Source organism: Stylophora pistillata, chromosome 1, assembly GCF_964205215.1.
Source record: "Stylophora pistillata chromosome 1, jaStyPist1.2, whole genome shotgun sequence".
Taxonomy (NCBI): domain Eukaryota; kingdom Metazoa; phylum Cnidaria; class Anthozoa; order Scleractinia; family Pocilloporidae; genus Stylophora; species Stylophora pistillata.
Genome location: NC_142519.1, coordinates 55938863 through 55961612, shown reverse-complemented (window position 1 = coordinate 55961612; position 22750 = coordinate 55938863). Strand labels below are relative to the sequence as shown.

General features: G+C 37.2%; 3 protein-coding genes and 2 long non-coding RNA genes across 7 annotated transcripts in view; 4 read left to right on the top strand and 1 right to left on the bottom strand.

Moving 5' to 3' along the window:
- LOC148743226 (uncharacterized) overlaps positions 1-585 on the top strand; it is a 2144-nt gene extending 1559 nt beyond the window's left edge. Inside the window, exon 1 of the mRNA XM_088734119.1 lies at positions 1-585. This exon is cut by the window's left edge and continues 1559 nt beyond it. Within this exon, the coding sequence (XP_088590245.1) occupies positions 1-355 (355 nt within the window). The 3' untranslated portion in view covers positions 356-585.
- Positions 586-8262: 7677 nt separating this feature from the next.
- LOC148743222 (uncharacterized) lies at positions 8263-22725 on the bottom strand. Its single transcript, XR_015992025.1, has 3 exons — positions 22340-22725; positions 9880-9994; positions 8263-8989 (listed from the first exon to the last, which is right to left on the bottom strand). It is a non-coding gene; the product is annotated as an uncharacterized LOC148743222 (long non-coding RNA).
- On the top strand, positions 8515-11814 carry LOC148743225 (uncharacterized). Of its 2 annotated transcripts, XM_088734147.1 has the most exons (6): positions 8515-8689; positions 9290-10006; positions 10165-10248; positions 10717-10752; positions 11036-11092; positions 11681-11814. In XM_088734147.1, the coding sequence occupies exons 1-6, from the start codon at positions 8515-8517 to the stop codon at positions 11812-11814; spliced, it is 1203 nt and encodes a 400-aa protein (XP_088590273.1). The 2 variants fall into 2 exon arrangements, with proteins under 2 accessions (XP_088590273.1, XP_088590276.1); XM_088734150.1 differs by lacking the exon at positions 10165-10248.
- LOC148743224 (uncharacterized) lies at positions 11954-14174 on the top strand. 2 transcript variants are annotated; one of them, XR_015992015.1, is made up of 5 exons: positions 11956-12098; positions 12542-12628; positions 13176-13263; positions 13569-13644; positions 14045-14174. It is a non-coding gene; the product is annotated as an uncharacterized LOC148743224 (long non-coding RNA). The 2 variants fall into 2 exon arrangements; XR_015992012.1 differs by lacking the exon at positions 14045-14174 and having other exon boundaries at positions 11954-12098; positions 13569-13698.
- On the top strand, positions 18793-19761 carry LOC148743223 (uncharacterized). The gene is made up of 2 exons (XM_088738611.1): positions 18793-18871; positions 19318-19761. Exons 1-2 carry the CDS (start codon positions 18793-18795, stop codon positions 19560-19562), a joined length of 324 nt encoding a protein of 107 aa, XP_088594737.1. The 3' UTR covers positions 19563-19761.
- Positions 22726-22750: the final 25 nt, after the last annotated feature.

Below are 22750 nucleotides of genomic sequence, written 5' to 3'. Positions count from 1 at the left end.
GCAAGCACTACGTCCAACTGCTGTATCAGTCCAGGACCTAAAGCAATTTAGTTTCATTACTGATGCAGAGGTTGTACAGCTTGTGGAAGAGCTGCCAAACTATCTGGCCACTGCTGATGGTGCAGCCATTGAAACAGAAGAAGACAAAGTACATTGGTGGGCTACACATGCCGCTGCTCTCCCAAATTGGTCTGCTGCAGTCAAAAAGATCTTGTTGGTGCAGCCTAGTTCAGCATCGGCTGAACGAGTGTTTAGCCTGCTACAAAATGCATTTAGTAAGCAGCAAGAGGCAGCATTAGAGGAAACAGTGGAAACATCGGTCATGTTACGTTACAATGACAATAAGCGCACATGAAATCATGAATTATGTGTCGGTAGAGGGGTAGCTGGTGGTGCAAAACCTTCAGGGACAGTGTAAATATTGTAAATATTGAAAGAACATGGCTTTATACCACAAACACTCGTTTATGTCAGAGAAACTTTATATCCTTAATAAGCATATTAGCAAAGTTTGTTTTGTTCGAATACAATCACGTGGTTGCGTTAAGCGAAATTTATTAATTAAATCGTTATTTGAGTTGTAAATCAATCTCTTACACCCAAAAATAGAAAGCAACTTTTGAGAAACTTTTGGATTTTGGGGCAACTTTTGAGCAACTTTTAGAATTTTGGAGCAACTTTTGAGCAACTTTTTTGGAAAATTGGAGCAACTTTTTGAGAAAATTGGAGCAACTTAGGGACAGCCCTAGATTATTCAAGGTTTCCGGGAAACGAGCCCAAAAGCCCCTGATCGAAAACGACCACGATTCCTGGTTTTGCCAAGCTTCGACGTACGAGCCGCGTTTTTCCAATCGAGCCTCGATTTTTCAATCGTGCCTCGATTTTCCAATCGAGCCTCGATTTTGCAATCGTGCCTCGATTTGGGAGGGAGCCTGGGGCGAGCGAGAGCGGTCATGTTCTGGAAAAATTGTCGAGTTTAATTTGTGAACTCGGGAAGTTTTCGAGGAAAGAAATAAAGAAAAAAGGGAGAAAGAAAGAAGGAGAGTAAGAAAGAGAAAAAGAATGAAACACCATATTCTGGTCGAACTGCAAATTTCCTAAAATTCCAGAGATTATGTGGTTCGCGCCATACGAAAAAGACAAGAAAGAAAAAAACAAGAAAATAACAAGATCAATGAGAGTTCTTATCAGTTAAAGAAAAAATTATAGTCTGCCTTTCGTAGACATTCCATCTTTTTTTTAAAAAAAAAAAAGCGAAAAGAATGCGAACGAGAAATAGCCCGGCATCGAAACTGGATTTTTGGGTGGTCACTAACACTTCGCCTTTTTTTTTCTTTTTTCCACAGTTTAGGTATATTTAAGTGATTCAGCTTTCTTTCAGTTTTCGTTCATCTTTCTTTCCTTCGTTTATCATTAACACAGTACGTTTCATTTTATAGTTTAACAACTAAAAGAAGTCGTGAAGCTCTATTTCATGCTATCATTATTATTATTTCTTTCGTGGCACAGATTAAAAACAACGTTGGGGTTTAGCTTTAATAGCATTAGTTAGTATAACGTAATGTGTTTGCAGATCTTTTTTCTTTTCTCCTAAATCTTTAGGTTATAGCAGCATCCTTTTCCGATCGCGTGTCGCTAAAGTGCCTTCTACAAGAACCTTCTACAGTCCTCCAACCCACGGTAAGTTCTTCTACGAGCTCCAAGCAATCTTGGACGATCTTTGGTTGAAAATATTCAACATTATGATCATGGATGACTTTGACTCCAATATCAAAACAAGTATGGGGAAGCGCTTGTTAAAAGTGGCTACACATTTTGGTTTAGAGAATGTGATTGAAGAACCGAGTAGGATTACGGAATCTTCAAACACAACCATAGACCTGATCTTTACATCCAACAAATCCAAGGTGAAACTTGCAAGCGGTCATGACCCAGGGATTTCTGATCTCCATCTTGAATATGCTTTGGTGAATTTGCGAAGGCAAAAGTCAAGTCCTGTGATTAAATAAGTGACTTATTTTAAGAGCCTTAACTCTGACCATCTCAGACAGGACCTCGATACATCACCCTGGAGTATTTGTGGAACTTTTGATGATGTGGGTTATGTTGCTTGGGCCTGTGAGTATTTGTATAAATACATAATGAATGAGCGTTTAAAATCCTGTAAAGTAAAGGTTCGCACCAATGGACTGAAGTGGATGAATAGCAATATCATCAAGGAGATGAATAGGAGATATGTCTTGTTAAGAAAAGTTCAAAGGAACCCAAGTCATACAGATGCATGGAAACGGTATAGCAAAAAACGTAATCTTGTAACTAAGATCACGAGAGAAGCTGAATATTGGAAAGTTAAATTTTAAAGTGCAAAGAGCTCAGGTGACTTTTGGAGGTTGGTACGCCGGTGAAATGCAAGGCAAATCAAAAGGCAATGTGAGTGCAATTAAAAATGAGGATGGAATTATTACAATAAATTTTAAACACAAGGCTGACAGTTTCAATGGCTTCTTCTCTAAAGTTGGTGAGAGGCTTGCAAATGATATTCTAACAGATACCAGTGGTAATGAACATCAGCACATTTACCAAATTACACCTACTATTGAGCCAGTACAACTTAATGTCCACAAGATTAAAAGGGTGATCGATAAAAGAGTTAAGCCTGGAAAAGAATGTGGCCCTTACAACATTTCCTCAAGGGGACTCAAACTTGAAGGAGATGCTGTAGCAGTTGGCCTGTCTTATGTGATGGAAGTAAATTTAAAATCCCCAATTTACCCTCCTCGATGGAAGCTGAGTAAAGGGAAAGCTGTACCCAAAAAGTTACATAGCTCTTAAAGAGGTGACTTTAGGCCTATTTCTCTATTGTTTATTCCTAGCAAAGTGTACGAGGGCATAACAGGAGATTCCATTGACTGCCATTTTAACAAGTCCAACAAAAGCCAGTGGATTTTTAAAACTGGCAGGTCAACAGAACTCTTAATGCTGCACCTGACTGAAGTTTGAAGACACGAACTGGATAAAAACAAAACTGTGGGGGGTACTGTTTATGGACTTTAAAAAGGCATTTGATTACATTTGTCATAACACGATGGCCCTCAAACTCCAAGCCTTTAGATTATCAGGGAACCAAAACAATCTGATTGAAAATTACTTATCTGAGAAAAAACAGTTTGTTGAGGTTAAGGGGCAAAGATCTAATGAAGTGACCGTCAAGTTTGGCGTACCCCAGGGACAGTACTTGGCCCCAGGCTTTTTAGTATTTACGTCGATGATCTGCCTGAAGTGCCTAGTTGTGGAAAGATGGAAATGTTTACTGATGACACAACTCTATATTGTATAGGCAATTCCATTGATGATGTCAGCCTTAAGATCCAAACTTATTTAACTGATATAGCTAAGTGGTGTAGCAGGAACGTTTAACAATTCATCCCAATAAAACTGAGGTTATGCTTCTTACCCGTAATGCTTTCATTGGTCCTTTAAGACCAGTTAAACTGGTTGGTCATGCCATTAACTTTGTCAACAAGTCATACTATCTTGGGTTTATGATTTACAAGAAGTTAAGCTTGGACCCCACATCAAAGATCTATCAATATCTATGGTCAAGAAGGTAAAGCAACTGCGCAGGTTCAAAAGCCCTCTCTCTCATATCTTGGAGTCCATATATTTTAAGGGAATTTTACCAAGCATCACTTATGGAATTTTTTGTATGGGGTAAGCAAAGTTAGGTGTTTTAGAGAAAATTCACCTGAGGGCTGCCAAGGTTATCTTCAAACAACACGGAGGTACTAATTCCCAATCAGTGATACCGTCTTCTTAGAAATCCATAAGTTATTTCTATAAGATGAGGCTCCTTTCTCTGACACACAAAGCTTTTTATGGGATCAATCCTGAGCAGGTTGTAACAATTATTAGGAAAAGTCCAAATATACGAAATATGAGGGACAATTTAAAACTAACTCTGGAGCTACCAAACTCTAATGTTGGAAGACTGTCTTTTAGACATAGGTCTGCAATAGCGTGGAATTCTTTGCCTCGTTCAGTGAAGAACGTAGAGGATAATAAGAGATTTAAGAACAAACTCCGTTCTCTTTCAACAATTATTGAAAAGATATCTTTTAATCAAACTGCTCTAGTTGGCAACAAGGATTTGGTAAATTGTAAATATTTTTAGGAATTTTATCTTACTACCTCTAATGAAATTTATGCTAGGATTATAAACCAGTTTGAATCACCACTCACATTTTAATTTATGCTAGGATTTTTCTACTTTTTTTTGTAATTACTTTACTTAAATAGAAGCTAGATTTGTCGCAGGTCCACATCAGCTTAATGCTGCCAGTAACCAACCTGCGTTACCAAATAAATTATCTATGTATGTATGTAGGTATGTATCAACTATTGTGTTTTCACACTTGTGTTCTCGTCTCTTGAGTATTAAGGCTCTAGAAGAATCCTTTTTCAATTTATTGATCTTGCAGCATGCCGCTAAATTGCCTTTTGTAAGATTTGTTTCGCAAAACAGTATTTTATACACAAAGTTTTTGTCACTATCACCTAATGTTTTTTCTCACTTGAGTTCCTTTTCCTTGAGTCTTTAGGCTCTAGCAGAATCCTTCAGTTTCAATGTATTGATCTTGCAGCGTGCCGCTAAAGTGCCTTTTGTATGATTAATTTTTGTTGGAAAACAGTATTTTGAATGCACAAAGCCTTTGTTACTATGACCCATTGTGTTTTCTCACTTAAGTTCTTTTTCCTTGAGTCTTTAGGCTCTGGCAGAATCCTTTTTCAATTTATTGATTTTGCCACTAAAGAAGACAGTAATTTTAAATAAACAAATCTTTGAAATAGGTCGATCTGCAAACTTCCTGAGGTTATAGCAGCATCCTTTTCCGAGTTATTGATTTTGCAGCGTGTCGCTAAGTTCCTTTTGTAAGATTTGTTTTTGAAAACAGTTTTTAAAACAAAAAGCCTTTGTTACTATCAACTCGTGTGTTTCCACACTTCTGTTCTTTTCCCTTGAGTATTTAGGCTGTAGCAAAATCCTTTTCAATTTATTGATCTTGCAGCGTGCCGCTAAAGTGCCTTTTGTAAGATAAATTTGTGTTGGAAAACAGTATTTTTTAATATACACAAAGCCTTTGTTACTATCACCTAGTGTGCTTTCTCACTTGAGTTCTTTTTCCTTGAGTCTTAATTAAGGCTCTTTCAGACTCCTTTTTCAATTTATTGATTTTGCCTCTAAAGGGCCTTTTGTAGCTTTTATTTTGGAAGACAGTATTTTTCAATAAACGAATCTTTGTTTTAGCATCATTTCTTTTTTTGGGGCTTGAGTCCTAAGGCTCTTCCAGAACCCTTTATCAATTCGCACTTTGGCGGCATACTTTCAATTCTGTTTGCCGCTAAAGTGCCTTTTGTAATATTTATCTTTTCATTGTTAATTAATTAAAAGCTTTGTTGTTATTACTTTGTGTGTTTGGAGACCTATGTTAATAAAGACATGTCTGTTTCAATTCATTTTTTTAGCATCTTGTCACTACAGTGCCATTTTAGTCTCCCATTTCCCTCTTCATTTTGAGGACTCCGTTTCTTCAGGAAAACTGAAGACTGACCTTATATTATCGGCATCTTTTTTTTGCTCGAGTCTCTAAGCACTAGCAGAATCCTTTCTTTTTTATTTAAAAGCTTGCCGCTAAAGCGCCTATTGTAATTGTTATCTTTTCAAAGCAGCATATTTTAATTAAAAGCTTTATTATCACTTGTTGTGTTTGCAGATCTACGATTATAAAGACAATTCTTTTTCAATTCATTGTTTTAGTATTGTGTCCCCAGTGCCTTTTTAACTTAAACAATTGTTTTCAATATTAGGTTTTCTCTGGCAGGGGTACACACCCAAGAAGCAGAATCCGCGTGGGCCAATTTGAAGGCTCCAATTAAGGCACGGCGTGGCATAGCACGTGATGACCTTCAGTCGTACCTTGATGATAGGATGTGGAGGCAATGGCGAGGTCTAGATAATGTGATTGGTAATTTTTTGCCTGTTTAAGCCTCGCAATATAGTAACTACGTAATTTAGGTTAATTTAGTTTTTGAGGCCAGGAACAAGGCGATAAAGAGTACAGTGGAATTCCGATTTCTTAAACTTCTAATTAACATAAGAGCAAGTTAAATCAATCAAAGTCATCAAAGGCTGCGAAAAGATCGGACAAAGAATTCAGTGCAGTTCGTCTTGGGGTAAAGAAACCACTTTCGGTAAAGTTATCGGGAGGCTCGAGAATTTGAAGGATCGGGGAATATACAAATGCCTCAGAAACTACTTTCAGAAAATTATTCTACCTAATAAATTATAATCACCAAACTCAAACTCCTTGAAATTTGTTGTGATAGCAGGCTAGCTCCTGAATCGCGAGTGTGTGATTAATTTTTTAATTTTCATTTTGTTTTGTAACGCCTGTCTCATTGACTGGTCCTTAGCCTAGTATTTTATCAGCACTTTGAGTACTACTCAAGGGATGGGAAGACGATGGCTATGCTATCACTGTTCTACCTGTTTTAAAACGACTTTACAAGGCAAGGCAAAAACTGCAGAAATCATCAAAAACCACGTCGGACATACTAGGAGTGACTAAGTTTTCTCATTCTTATGTTTAACATGTTCGTATTTCGGAATACTCAGTGTTGTAAATCCACCATATTTCGTTCCCCATTCCTTATAACGCATTCAAATTCTCAACGGTTCCTCGAATAACTTAACACCGGGTCACACAACGGGTGACGTTTCCATGAAATAATAATACATTTCTCCTCTAGACGTGAGCTTTACTACTTTGGACGCCCATGTCCCAACTGTCTTTTTTTTCCAAACCCCTGCGGTTTCTTTTTGTTGCGCACTCCGTGAACACACTTAAACCCCTAACTAACGCAACTTCTAGAGTGGTTTGGAAAAGCTTCGAGTATTTTTATCGCTCATAACCTTTACTATATACAATAGTGATGTGATAGCGGAAATAGTGTTTTAGTATAACATCCCACTGGGGCCCCCCTCCCTTCCGACAATGAAGTTGATTGGTATCAGCTTTCTCATTCATTTTATTGAGCGATGGCTGGTTGATTTTTCCACCTCCCACCTTCTTCCTTTTCCAAACCACTGCCAGCGGTTTTTTCTTTTTTTGCGTAATCGAAATGTAAGGAATAAAGAGCTGTGCGAATAGACTTAAACCCCTAACTAACGCCAGTTCTTGAGTGGTTCGGGAAGGCTCAAAACCTTTACTTTACACAAAAGTGATGTGTGATAGCGGAAATAGTCTTTTGGTATATTACTCCACTGGGCCCCCCCAACAATGAAGTTGATTGGTTTCGGTTTTCTTATTCACGTGCCGGACTCGTGCTTTTAAGGCAGAACAAAAAGGGGCCTGTTCGTTTGGATTTCATCAATAAATCACTTGACTGAATTGACCAAGGATATTCGAACATGGGAGATTCAGGCGATTCCAGCTCTGGAAGCGATTGCGGGTCACCTCAGCCGATAGGAAAGTCAACGAGTAAAGTGTTCGTATGGCTGAAGGGAAACGCGAAGTGTACAACGCGTGGAAATCCGTGGGTACTGCTGAATCGCGAGGGTAGAGTGAAAGACATTAAAATTGGAGGCAACTATTCGAGTGCAAAGATAAAAGAGGTGGTCAAGGAAAATTTTGCTGGACTTGCGGCTGTTGACTTGGATAGGTAGGTTAAGTACCAAAGCACTTTATCCCGCATGTAGGTTGTTTCCATTGAATACTGAATGTAAACTCAGAAGTGTGTGGTCACGTAAAACCCAGGTAGAGCAAAACAATTCAAATTTTAGCCACGCGACAAAGGATTCAAAATTTACCACTTATACTTTAGCTATTTGCTTCGGATCATTCATTAAAACCAAAGTATGAGCAGTGAACTTGCTACGAATGTAAGGCCTGCAATGGAGTTAAATGTGCACGTAATATATAAAAACAGCACCTTTAATAACACGTGTAAGGTTGGGCCGAAAGTTAGCCTGATCCACCCCATTTAGAGTCATTTCACGCAACGTCATCAAAATTAAAAAAGAAAGGAATTATCAGTCGTTACTCGAAGACTTACATTTAAACGGATTTTCAGTTTGATCTGAATAATTATCGCTCTAAACTACGCACAGATCTGAATCTTACCGAGACTGTTTCGATATTTAACTTTTTTTATCTCTTCTATTCTTGACTTTACCTGTGCAATGGTTACACAGTGAAAACAGGCAATTGGTAAAATTATTTAATTAAGGAAAGCAGGAATCTCAACTAGAATTTCCAGATTGACAGGAGGCTAATCATTGAGGCAGGGGGAGTGGGTAAAGGAGTAGAGGGGAATATGGACTGGAATAATACATGCCAAACAAGTCTAGAAACTTATCATTGATCATCTCTATTTAGATTTGCCCCATACTTTATTCACTATTTAGTGAATTGAAATGTTACTTCATATAGCCACTGTAAACTGTACGTAGTGTCGATGTTGAACTTTCCTTTCCATAGAATTCGTCTATACAAGTCTACGAGCCGTGGGAGCAAAATGGAAAAAGTTTACAGAGGCATACCAGACGCCAAGGAAATATTTAGAATTTATGGCAAGGGGAGTTCCAATTCCAGGCGCATATACATGGTTTTGCAACACCCGAGAAATGGAGGTTAGTGTAAACTTTAATAATCAATCAAGGGTTTGTCATTGCAGTCAGCACCAAAAGATCACATTGAGTGCATACACATCTGCGTCATGTGACCCATAAGTAAAGATAGTAAAAGCCAATTTTGGCAAAGCCACAAGATAACTGTGCTGCAAAGGCTGGTCTTTAGCAAATTTGCATGTTGACATGAATATAACTGTAGTGGAGTAAAATATATGGCTGCAGTACCCACAAATGCCTGTTAGAATTGCAATATCAGCGTTCTGGAAATAACAGCCTCCTTGAAGTGGAATTACATTTTCGCTGCAATTAAAAAGAAAATCACCAGTGGTCTTTGAAAGACAAAAGCAACAACATAACCCAATTAATCTGCTGAGAAATAAAAACTTTGATATTTAAATTCTAATTTTTCAATATTTACCCTTTTAATGTTTATTACCACAGATTGGCCGACTGGCAATAAGGATCTTTGCCTCATAAAATTTTCAATATTTGTTTGTCATAGATTTATCAATAAAAAACTAGTAATTCTCGCATCTTTCCACTATTTTAATGGTAATTCAAATGGCTGATTTAAATTCTTTCTTTTATTTTTCATCTCAGGATCTAACCCTAACCCTGAGTCCATACCAACACCAGGAGTTACCAATCCCAACCATCCTTCTCTCTCTCTTCAAATGAATCCCACTTCCAATGCTGCCTCCCTCCATTCTTCCACAAACCAATCACAAGCCTTCCTTCCTTCTGCTCAGCCCGATCCCAACCTACCCTCTACAAACCAACCACAACCCTCCCTCCCCTCTGCTCAGCCCAGTTCCAACCCAGCCTCTGCAAACCAACAACAACCCTCCCTTCCCTCTGCTCAGCCCAGTTCCAACCCAGCCTCTACAAACCAACAACAACCCTCCCTTCCCTCTGCTCAGCCCAGTTCCAACCCACTCTCTACAAACCAACAACCCTCCCTTCCCTCTGTTCAGCCCAATTCCAACCCACCCTCCACAAACCAATCCCATCCCTCCCATCACCCTGAGCAGCCCAATTCAGACCCACCATCCACCAACCAATTCCAGCCCTCCATTTTCCTAGCTCAGCCTAATTCTAACCCACCCTCCACAAACCAATCCCAAACCTCCCTTCCCTCTGCTCAGCTCAATTCCAACCCTTCCTCGCTTTCTCAACAATCAACCACTCACCCAAATCCCTGCTCATCTCAAACAAGTGTGACAAACTCAGTCATCCAGCCAGGGACTTCCAGTGATGAAGCAAGGGTGGCAAGTGGTGTTGTTAATCAAGTGGACTTGACATTGCCTACAAGTGAATGTAAGTGATTGATTGATTTGCACACTAGTTATAAACTTAGTTAATGTTTTTTATTCAATCTTCCATTTGCATCTTGACTGGAAGCAGGTGACCCATCTGCCCGTATATGATTATGATGTGACACAATTCAAAACTGTGTTGTGTTGTTTTTTGAACAGATGGTGTTTCTGCTTTTGATGACATGGATACCAGTGACCTCGACAGGAGCTATTTAGCTAGTAACCCAGTAAATGTTGACTCAGGTAATACCATGGTGAATGATTAAAGGGCATCAAAATGCTGGTTTTTTTATTTTTCCTCTATGACCCCCCCCCCCCCCCAAAAAAAAAAAAATGATGATCTTTGGCTATTGCAGACCAAAAACCCAATCCTGATTGGAATATCTAATAGTTATCTCCGGGGTGGGTAAGGATATTTTCTGAAAAAAGCATGCACATTACACTAGAAATCAAGTTTAAAACTGCAGATAGTTTACATAGATGATTTCAAATTGTATCATGTAATACCATTTATAAGGCAAATTTACAGAGCACTATTAAAAGCCAGTGTTTTAAGTCTTAACACTGAGAAAGTGCCCTAAAAAAGTAAGCCAAGTCAGATTTACACATTAGGTATGATGTAAATCAACAATATTTATGTGAGACTGATCAAGAAATTAAATCAAAAAGGAGGAAATTTTTACACCATATATTTTTTTACATTTATTATAGCATGTCATTTAACTGGCACAGAACAGTGGGAAACAGGTATGTTTCTATAAAATGGATTAAAAAACAGATACACTTAAAAAAGCCAAAGTGGGATTAGCTTGAACAGAATTTTATTTACTCAATAATTTAATTGAAAAACAAGAGAGATGAACAATTGGGTCTCCTGTTGATGAAGAATAGGATAATCTATAGTATTATGGTGGAGTACAGTGTGATATAGACGGATAGACTGACTGACTCGTGCAGTTTTGTAGCATGAAGTAATGCACAATAAGTAATGTTCTTGAAAGTCATTCAATTTTGTGCCATTACATTTAAGCTGGGGTTGTAGAAGAGGATATGAGTTCCTTAGGAGTTCTGGATCTGAATACTCGAGGTATGTTGGAAATATTGTCAATAATTTAATAATATTTTCAATAATTTATGAGTTCCTTAGAAGTTCTGGATCTGAATAATCAAGGTATGTTGGAATTATTGTCATTAATTTAATGCAATTACATGCAGGGCTCTCCCTGGATGATGACATTAGATAAATTTCCACCAGATACAAAACAATATTCATGCCAAAAGTAGCATTTGAACCTAAAATAGAAAGCTTAACCTTGCTTATACCCTATGTAGCTGTCTGATTCATATTTCAAACTACAGCAAGAGTTGGGGAATGGAAACAAAACAAAAAAAAAACAACAACCCTTAGAAGATTTTGGCACAGGTCCTTAATGGTGACAGTTCAACTGAACACCGTTACTCTTTGTAAATAATAATATTGCATAAAACAAATAACAAAAGTGCTAGAAATCTGGAATTGGAGTCTAAAATATACTTGTTATTTCAAGAAGGAAAATGGAAGAAGAGTTTGAAAAAAACCCAACCCTTAGAAGATTTTGACACAGATGTCCTTAAAGGATGACAGTTCGATTGAATACTACTACTATTTGTAGACCACAATATAATAATTTTGCAGTGCAATGGTGTGTGGACAGAGTATGGGATGTGCTTTACTGTGAACAAGTGCTGATGGAGGTAGCATCAGCCCATGAGGATATTCTCCTACCAATCTTTTTGAACTTGACATATGAGGAGGTTTGTGTTAAATAGCAATGTTATGTTTACCCGGATGGCTTGCAATTTTCAAGGAAACTGTTGTAAATAAATACAGTTAGCATGCCTAGGTGTCAATGTGTTGAGTTAATGAGAAGTAAAATATATTAGCAGATGCATGCATGCTACATTTCACATTAAGTAGTAATTAATTTTAATTAGTAATCAAATATGTTTATCTCTCTCTTAAATCATCAGGATTCTGAATATTCTACATGGAATCAATCATGGAAACTTATACTTTTGGATAACTAAAGAAAAATCCAGATCTGGGAGAGAAGGTATTGAATTACTATCCGTGTTTTGGATGTTTACTAAGATATGAGACAAAAAGGTCAAAGTTAAAAAAGTTTCCTAAGTCTTAATGGCTAAACATCAAGATTGTAATGTAATTCTCACACTTTACTAATATTTAAAAATGGATACATCTGAAGTACTGATATTGTGTACTGTAAAGAGCGTGTGCATAGATATGTTTCTTCATTATTAAGGGATGTTGACATCTCCTGTTCCCTTCCAGGATGTACTTATAATAGGGTGTTTTACTTTCTGTAGTACTGAGCATATCAAAATATCCTGTTATCTTCTAGTCTATGTTGTGTTTCCTTATGCTATATTTAGCGCCCCATAACAACCTCTACGCACCAATAATAGATGCAATAATGCCCATAATTGTCAATGTTCTCAAACTCTTCTTACCATTTTATGTTATTTTTTATGACAGTGAAAAGAAAATTTGGAAGTGCAGGGTCCGATTTACTCATAATGGCACCCACAACTTCTCAGCCTATCCTCATAGAGCGTTTTTGTGGTGAGCATTTTAAGAATGTAAATAGCCTCAAAATACAATTTGTTGAAAACGTTGGTAAATGTTAATGAAGGGAATTTTGTATTGATAATAGTAATAAGCTTTTCTTGGCAAATAACGTTCAGTTTGGAATGTTTGAAAAGGATCCCATGCCTGCAAGTCAGTCTGTATTCATTCAATTTTAATGTCATCACTATGTGTGGGCACAAGTCAAAACAAACAATAAACATAAGGAAGTTTGAGGAAAAACTCCCATTGCTTTAAAAGCGCTTCCCTTACCTTAAGTCTTATATTAATTTAAAGATAATGTACTCTTTAATTTTAAGGTTGACTTGCAGTCACGTACAATATCCCAAGCCATCATCAGGCACCAGTATACTACCTACATACCAGTTTGACCTTGCATAAATTTTGCCAATTTTTGGTAAACTGTTTTAATATGTCTTTTTGGCCCCTTTTTAAAAATTGAACATCATAGGTTAATATTGATCTGATTTGACTTAAAGATGGCTGGAAACAAAATTGTTTTATTTTGGATTCTTATAACAAGGAGACAACCTAAAATTAGCAACAAAGGAAGATGTGGTGGATGCAGTAAAAAGGGCAGCAGATGCTGTGGATGCATTCACAAGGGAATGGTAAGAGGTCTTTAATATTCGATAAGATAAAGGTAGAAATAATTATTTCCAGCTTGTTACCCATTGACAACCTTATGATCTTACAGAAAATTTTCATAAACTCATATAGCTCAAGTCTGATGTGTTATTCATACATCAGATACTAAGCTGTGTCAAACAATGTCTTGTTCACAATTAACAAACATTAAAAAAACCTAGGTGTATGCAAATTATGTGGTTAATATGTTTTGATTATCCAGACAGATGCAGCAAATCAAAGTGAATGCTGGTGAGATTCACCATAAGTTATTCATTGTTTCCAATAGGGAGAGGTTAGAGCAGGATCGTTCACTTAAGAGGGAGCAGGAGAGTGCATTGCAAAAGGCAATAGAGGATGACAAGGTAAATAGCTTTTCCCAAATACTTATATTGCACAAATAATGCCAATATCAATTATGTCAATCATGGCATGATTACCTGTTGCAAATAAACTAAAATAAAGAACACATTAGGAGAAAGTCAGGCAATGAAATGAGGATTATTTTTAGAAGGCTTCCTTTAAGACTTCAGGAGCCAAAACAAGCACCAGCCATCAAAGTATGGCCCAAGTTTCAGAGATATATCCCCAAACAGGAAAGGAAATGAGTGAAATGAAGTGATTAAACATAAATAATACTTGTTACCAAAAAAACTGCTATAATTACCACTTTCTCTTTTAAGACTTAGCAGCAGAAATTTCAAGATCTTTTTTCTACATTATCAATGAAATATTACTAAGGTTGTCATGTATTTATTCTGTCAGATTAAAGAATCAAGCAAGATAAGGAAAGCCTGACAAGCCAGAGTTACAGATGTCAGTCGGAAAGGAAAAAAAAAAAAAGTGAAAATCATCCTCCGCCACTCAAACGGCAAGGAAGAGGGCCAGTTCATCAAAGGTGCCTTCTTCCAGGTACATATAAACAATGATACAAATTATTAAACTTTAAATAGCACTTTGGTAAAATTATGTAGACATACAGTGATTGGCAGATAGCTTTTTATAAAAAGAAATCTAACCTTTTTTCCTGTTTAAATGATATAGGAAGTATATGACTGGGCAGGCTCCAACAATGCTCTCCCATTACACTTCTCTATCCAAAGAGGTAGGGAAGTGGTAAAACATGGAGACCTCTTAGAGAGAGCAGAGGTGCTTCATATTCATGAGAGAGTAAGTAAATAATAATATTGCATAAAACAAATAACAACTACAGTACTAGAAATCTGGAGTTGGAGTCTAAAATATACTTGTGTTATTTCAAGAAGGCAAATGGAATGCCTTTGGTGAATTCAAATTTGTTCAAAATACCCTTTTAATCCTGATTTTTAGAGGTGGTGGAAAAAATATGGCAAATGACATGCTATCTACTGGTATTTCTTAGCACACAAAATTAATCATTATGAGATACATAATACAAGTATGAATTTTGAGGGAATTTTTGCTTGCATATTCACCAATGTGCCTGCATGAGGTTTGAAAGTCACAGTGGTAAAGTGTTCAAACAGCTACCCTGGTAAATACTGTGGAATTTATGTATTAAACCTTATCTTTGATTCTGTTAACTTGTTTTTTTTTTTTTTAATCCAGGATGAGGCAGAGATTAAATCCCTTCTGGGATCAGAGGTTAGAAAAAAGTGAATACACATAGTAACAACTTATCTTTGAATGTATGATACAACACCACATATTAAGTAAAGTGTATGCTCAGACTGGTCAATTTGTAGCAAATTATCTGCCTATGAGTGTGTGACATGAACCAAAATGGCACAAGTGATCAAAACAGAAAAAAAGAATGTGAATTATTGAAGAAGTAAACTGGAAAGCTCTTATCACCATAGCCAGTCTTTAGTATAAACCGTTTCTTTCTCCACACAGCCTAATTTTTCAGTTTCATTATTATTAAAAGACAAAATCATCTTTTTTGACTATTCATTTTGTATACCCAGGTTGAAATTTTGGGTTATGACCTGAGTTTTATTCATAGAGTTAAGCATAAATTTTGAAATTGTTAATGGTAAGGAAATAAGAAATGTTAATTCTGGGTCACATGATGGCTTTCCTCATTTTGCCTGCAGGTGACATTCAAAGGAAATATTCCCGATTTGCAGTTGGAGGGTGACCCTTCATCCACAATACTAGGTGAGGAATACAAATATTATGTATTAAACTAGTAATTACCAAAAAATGAAAAAAAAATGTAAAGAATAAAAATGAAGTACCTTCAAATGATACTGAACATGCATGAAAAGCAGACCCAGTCTTAGCAAAGGTAATGCAACCTAACAAGAAAATTACAGGTAATCTGCCTTGCTCAGTGATAATAAGCAGAAAATAAGGACAAACATTAGGACTACATGATGTTCCTAAAAACAGAGATAACATCTTTCTTTAAAACATTTCAGAGGAAATTGCCTTAATGCCAAAAATCAACACTGGTCATATATTAAGTTATGTGTTGAGGGCTTATTAATTTCATATTTGTTACCTGATAAACAATGAAGGTCGCCACACAATTCTGTAACTTACTGGATAAATCATCATCACCTGTATTGCTTGAGCAATTACAGTAAAATATAGGTATATTAAATTGTGTATTTTTACATACTGAGACTAGTTCTCCTCCTGACAGATGAAGATCCTAACAAAAGCAAAACAAATGAGGTAAGGGAAGTAGTGCGCATTAAAATGTCACGTAAAACTATTGGTAGTATGCTACATTATGAAAACCCTACCACAACATGTTGCATTGTATGTTCCATAGATCATTGACCAAAAAAAGTTGACTTAAACTTAAAAAACTCGCATGTCCCTTGGGACGAGGTTCTTTGTGGGCCGTGACACTTAGGCAGACTGACGGGTCCCTTGGGACAAGGTTCTTCGTGAGCCGCAACACTTGGGGCAGACTGAAAGGTCCCTTGGGACGAGGTTCTTCGTGAGCCGCGACACTTGGGGCAGACTGACGGGTCCCTTGGGACGAGGTTCTTCATGAGCCGCGACACTTAAGGCAGACTGAAAGTTCCCTTGGGACGAGGTTCTTCGTGAGCCGCGACACTTGGGGCAGACTGACGGGTCCCTTGGGACAAGGTTCTTCGTGAGCCGCGACACTTGGGGCAGACTGAAAGGTCCCTTGGGACGAGGTTCTTCCTGAGCCGCGACACTTGGGGCAGACTGAAAGGTCCCTTGGGACGAGGTTCTTCGTGAGCCACGACACCTGGGGCAGACTGAAGGGTCCCTTGGGACGAGGTTCTTCGTGAGCCGCGACACTTGGGGCAGACTGACTGGTCCCTTGGGACGAGGTTCTCCGTGAGCCGCGACACTTGGGGCAGACTGAAAGTTCCCTTGGGACAAGGTTCTTCGTGAGCCGCGACACTTGGGGCAGACTGACGGGTCCCTTGGGACAAGGTTCTTTGCGAGAAGCATTATTTTGTGCAGACTTACTTAATGATCTTCATGTGATCTAGTTCTCATTTTCACCAAAATAATTTAAGATATGTCAATATACATACAACTGAACAAAATGAACTGTCATGGCTTCCTCCTGCATAACACTAACATCAACACCTGACCAAATAATATTAACAACAGCAAGGTGGAACAACTGACAGTATCTATTATCACTATAGTTTTAAATAAGGGTCATGCTATAATGTAAACAACTTTATCAACCTAAATAACTAAGTAAATAGAGATCATGTTAGTAACATCATTTTCCAAGTGTGTTTAGTAAAGGTATTGAATGCCCTATTTTAATTTGCCATTGAAATATGAGGTCATGTAATTAGATTAGTTCATGTACATTTCATTAGTGACTATTTAATTTTATAATACTATATATACGTTATAATAGTCATGGTTATTAAGGAAAGTAAGAGATTGAGGCAGTGGCATCTTGGTTTTTGCTATTGTCCCTTGTTCTTAAAGTAAGTTACACGTGACTCTTGTGGATGGCCATCCTCGGAGACCCAGGGGCTGAGTGGATTTCAAGTTAGGGCATGAAGAGCCCCTGGGGACATTTTCTTACAAGACCAGTTCCAAACGGTCGCAGTCGTTCTGCCATCTGATTGGTGCCAGAAAATCTTTGTGTTTTTCTGCCCAATCAGAGTGAAGTGTGCTTTAGAGTCCTTTCGTGTGTTTTAACACGGACATATACTTGTAGCCCAGTTGCTCACCATGTTTGTTTGGACCGTGCGACAGAGATTTTCTTGTGAAAAGTTTCAGTCTCGGTACACAACGTAAGAGAAATCGATCAGATTGTCCGCGAAAATCTTACCGGAAATTATACTGAATACTTTCGCAGGTATCAGTAGAGAACGTGTTTTAAAGTTTGCGAGGTTTGTATACCACACGATGGTTGCAGTCATTGATATGTCGCTTTAAACGATAAACGAGATTTAAGCTTAAATCTTTCTAGATTTTTTGCATAATTTGCTGTGACTGAAACTTTGCCAATCCCGTGAAGTTATTTCCTCGCACGGGCCACGCAGGTATGTCGAGCAACTGGTACTTGCGAAACGTTCTGTGCATGCCAAACTCTAATCTCATCTTCGCTCGAAAAAAAAGAAAAGCTAAGCGTGGAAATATTTGCTTATTAGATGTGGGTAGATGACCCTGTACTACTAAGCTGACATTTGCAATAAAGCAAACCCGCCCTTTCCATCCAATATTTCTTGGTCTTTGGTTTTGTTTTTCCCACTGAAAACAGCATCGGATCGATTCCCAATGATCAAAGGTATTTAACTTGGTCTTCAGCAATCGACAGACTGAGGTGAAATGACAATGACCAAGGGACTGGAAGAGAATCCGTGGCCTTCCTAGCTCAAGAATTTCAACACTCTAGACAGCAGTTGAAAGACTAAACTCTTTCCAAACCCCTTCGGTAACTGCCCGAAAACATCTCTCCTTCCCATTATGTTCTCGTTAATAAGTTTTTGTTCAGATTTTAATTAGCAAACCGGAAACACAGCTAAGCTTTCTCTTAGCACTTGCTGGAGGTCGTCCACGAACTTAACGTTCTCTGCAACCTTGGCCATATTGTGAATGACTTTACTACTAAGATTAGATTTTGGCGCGCAGAGAAAGCAGAAAGCTACGTAGGCGAAAGCGCCAGTTGCTCGACATACCTGCGTGGCCCGTGCGACGAAATAACTTCTAGTGATACCTGCGAAAGTATTCAGTATAACTTCCGATAAGATTTTCGCGGACAATCTGATCGATTTCTCTTACTTTGTGTGCCGAGACTGAAACTTTTCACCTCAAGCAAATCTCTGTCGCACGGTCCAAACAAACATGGCGAGCTACTGGGCTACTAGTATGTGTCCGTGTTAAAACACACGAAAGGACTCTAAAGCACACTTCACTCTGATTGGGCAGAAAAACACAAAGATTTTCTGGCACCAATCAGACGGCAGAGCCACTGCGACCGTTTGGAACTAGTCTTGTAAGACAATGTCCCCAGGGGCTCTTCATGCCCTAACTTGAAATCCACTCAGCCCCTGGGTCTCCGAGGATGGTGGATGGCATACTTCCCTTTACTTTTTATCTTGTTTCAGGAACCACTACCAGGTACATCTGGAATTATTTTTGCACAAGCAGGTGAGAAGCATATTATCTAATAAGTAAAATAACCAGTATTTTACCAACCAGTAAGGATACTGATTTTAATGTTGGTAAAAGTGGCCATCTCTGATAATAGTTGATCCACTGGCATCCTACTGCATTTTAGAGGATAACATGGCATAAGGATGTCATTAGAGCTACAAAAGAATTTAATCAGAAGGTTGAACAAAATGATTAGACTCTATTAGAAGATATTGAAAGAACATGGAAATGTATATTCTTGACCTGGAGACCATGGATTATGGAAATTTCCTACTGACCCTTTTAACTAAGGCCCCTACTTAACCTGGCAATCTATAAAGCATTTCCCTCCAAACTGGGACAATATAATTATCAGAGAAATATATAATTGTGAGTCAACAGCAAGAAAAAGAAAATTACTGATCAGCCTACAATGTCTAAAATTATAACTTTTTCCCCAGAAGAAGGAAAAGAAATAGAGGAAAGTTGTGCAGACATCAACAAGGAGGAGAAGAAAGTAGAAGAGAAAAAGGAGCAAAAGAAAGAAGAGGAAGTGAGGGAGCACACAGAAGAAGAGAAAAAGAGGGAACATAAAGATGAAGAGGGGAACGAACATGTTAAACATGAAAGGAAAAGGAAAAAGAAGGACAGGAGAACAACCTCAAAAAGAAAAAAGCCAATGGTGGAAAATCACCCAGAATGTTAAAAGTTTAAAAAGACTTTAAAAGGACCCTTGTCAGCCACACCTTTGTTTTTGTTTACCTGTGGATGTTTTCATATTTTATTTCATGTAGAGCAGATCCAAATATAAAAATGCACAATCAAACTGCTTAGGGTAATTTAAAAGACTTCCAGAAACACAACTTGGGACAATGCAATAAAATTTCACTTTCCCATACATTTCACATATTTTCATGGTCATCAAAAATGGTAGAGGCTGGCTACAGTCCTTCAAAATTTGTTCAATAGAGGCTGCTATAAAGCAACAAGTTAAAAATGTTCTTTGTTTTGATGATAAACAACAAGTGTAGAACCCAAAACTTCAGTTCCTAATGTAAATATGGTTAGTGTTATAAGGAACTAAAAGTGTTCAGTTTAGAATTTAGTCAAAGTGGGTCATATGTATTGCATGACAATTTATTTTGGGTCATTTGAAAAACAAATGGTCTGGGTCAAACTATGATCTTCAAACTTCCAAGAACTGACATCATTCAAACCATCACCAGTATGTCAGAGTCTTTATGCTTTTCAAGGTTTTAGTTGTTCATTGTGGTAAACAATTCATCATAAAGTGGAATCCTTATTTTAAAAAATTACACATCAATCTTGAATATAAGATGTCAAAAAACAGCAAAATATATTTTTCATTTCATGCTTTCTGACCCCAAGTAACTGATTCAACTTCAAATCATGTTTTCAGGTTCAACTGCTATTCTCTTTTGCTTGAAAAACACTAAGCTTTTGTCCTTGTTTCATAACAAAACATAAACACAAGAACAAAGACAACAAATGAAGCATCAAACGATCAGTAAATCAACATATCCAAAATGTCTAAGTAGGCTCATACTAAAATTGTACTCATACCCACGTAATCTGAAATGCTAGTCATCTTAATATTGTGCCCTCATCTAAGGATAGTAAGCACATTTTTTTTTTTTTTTGTTTTCTTTAATTATTGCCAGCTGCTTTGGAAGTACTTAATATATATGAGGTAACTTGCTTTTTGTTTGTTTCTTTGTTTTTTAGTTTGTTTTTACATCAGTAAGAGTCCACAACCATTTCATTTAGTGTCAGAATAGAATATTCCAAATAAATGAAACAAAAACATGAACTAGGTCGAATACTGGAACTAGTTATGATTTGAATTTAATAGTTGATGTTGCACATGCAATATAGAAGACTTCTAAAAGAGTGCAAAAATTTAGGCTTCTATGAAACTATAAACCTTAACCACAACCATGTTTACTTTACTGAAAGGTGTGAAATTAGCTTCCTTGGGTGAGAGCACAGTGATTTAATATCTAGAGTAGGGACCCCTTGGCTTAATTCTTGCCTTGCACTGAAGAGTAGGCAAAGTTAAAATTACATTATACAGTACATACATATATATGTATATATAAAAAATTGTGGCAAGAAGTTAAAACTCGTTCATATTTTGAAGATGATCCATAAGCATGCAAACCAAAAAAATGTCCCTAGTTAGTCACACCTTTATTTTAATTTACCAGTGGATATTTTGATATTTTATTTCATATAGGGCAGGTTCAACTTAAACAACAAACATGGCAGATTTCATGCTAAGTTTATTATTTACTATGGTAAAATCAACTTGTATTTATTAAATTAATAGGTATTAAAATATTCAATTCAGTTACTAATATCAAAAATGTCTTGCTTTTTTTTTTTAGTCATGATCGTAGATAAGGATTAAGGTTTTTTTTCAGTCAATAAAGTGCTTTAGGTCAGGCTATATGAAAATTAAGGTCAGCTCAACAAGCACTTGATTATTTTGTTAAAAGTGAACTGTTGCAGTTGTGTCATAGCTTTTACAGTTGATTAGTTTGGTGGATCTATTACAAAGTTAATATTTAACATTTTAGGAATCTTATTTGTTCTGAACTATCAAATCAATTCATAAGAATTAATTTCTTTTAACTTAATTGTCAAGTCCATGTTAATCTTACTAGTCAACATTTAATTTGGTTATATCAACTAAGTTGAAATTATAAATTAGCCACTGTACTGTAGAGAGTCAAAAAGCTGAAGTTTCAAGTATTGGTCCTTAACTCTGACAAAGGGTTAATGCTCAAAACGTCAGCTTTTTGAATCTTCAGGGTGGCCAGTTTACAATTTCATCTTAATTGATCTACCCCCACTGACACAGCACCACAGTTTCTTTAAAAACCTCCAACGTTCATTCACTTGTGAACATTTAGTCAATTTTGATTTAAAATAGATTCCTCTACTATAAAAAATATCACAGTATGATTGTGTTTCACAAAATTATCTGAATAGAATGAGTGAAACACAAAATTGGATAACAAATTTAGCTTCAAAAAAATTATAGTATCCCACCACACTTTGACATGTTCCATGAAATGCTGCTGAGCTATTATGGTCTTGGAAAATGGACATAAGTATAGTTAACATTATTCTTCTTACCATTTGTTTGCAAGATGAGAAAATTTTGCTTTTGTTTTTTTCCATTCCCACTAATATGAATGTCAGCTGGTAGCTATGCATACACGTGACTGTCTTGAATTCTGGTGCCGGAATGTTAGTTTTACTCATCCTCTACTCAGTCTTTTTTGTCCAAACCATTTTAACATTTCCTAAGAGTTATGTTCCTTTTTTGGCTAAAAATGACCAATTAAAATAGGAACCCGAAAATCTATCGAGCTTACGTAACCGAAAACTATGAAGCAGCAAGTAGGAACAAACACCCTCTGGTAAAACAATGTACCAGAAGAAACCAATGCTTACCTTAGGACCATTTCCTCCATCTCTTTAGCAGCGTAAAAATATTCTTTCTCCCTCTCGCGTTCTTTTTAAAATTTCAAAAAAGTCCTGAGTTCTCGACGACAAGTTTGCTAGAACATGACCACTCTCACTCGCCCCAGGCTCCCTCCCGTATTGAGCCTTGATTAGAAAATCGAGGCTCGATTGGAAAATCGAGGGTCGATTGGAAAATCGAGGCTTGATTGCAAAATCGAGGCACGATTGCAAAATCGAGGCACGATTGCAAAATCGAGGCGCGATTGGATAATCGAGGCTCGTATGTCGAAGCTTGGCAAAACGAGGAATCGTGGTCGTTTTTGATCAGGTGCTTTTGGGCTCGTTTCCCGGAAACCTTGAATGATCCCCTTTTTGTAATATTTTTGGAAGATGGATGAA

What these genes read in the sequence shown, in the direction of transcription:
- LOC148743225 (XM_088734147.1), top strand. Translation starts at nt 8,515, where the DNA reads ATGTTGAACTTTCCTTTCCATAGAATTCGTCTATACAAGTCTACGAGC. An exon ending in CACAGAACAGTGGGAAACAG is followed by an intron (nt 10,753 to 11,035) that starts GTATGTTTCTAT and finishes ATTACATTTAAG; the next exon opens with CTGGGGTTGTAGAAGAGGAT. An exon ending in TCTGGATCTGAATACTCGAG is followed by an intron (nt 11,093 to 11,680) that starts GTATGTTGGAAA and finishes ATAATTTTGCAG; the next exon opens with TGCAATGGTGTGTGGACAGA.
- LOC148743223 (XM_088738611.1), top strand. Translation starts at nt 18,793, where the DNA reads ATGGCATACTTCCCTTTACTTTTTATCTTGTTTCAGGAACCACTACCA. An exon ending in AATTATTTTTGCACAAGCAG is followed by an intron (nt 18,872 to 19,317) that starts GTGAGAAGCATA and finishes CTTTTTCCCCAG; the next exon opens with AAGAAGGAAAAGAAATAGAG.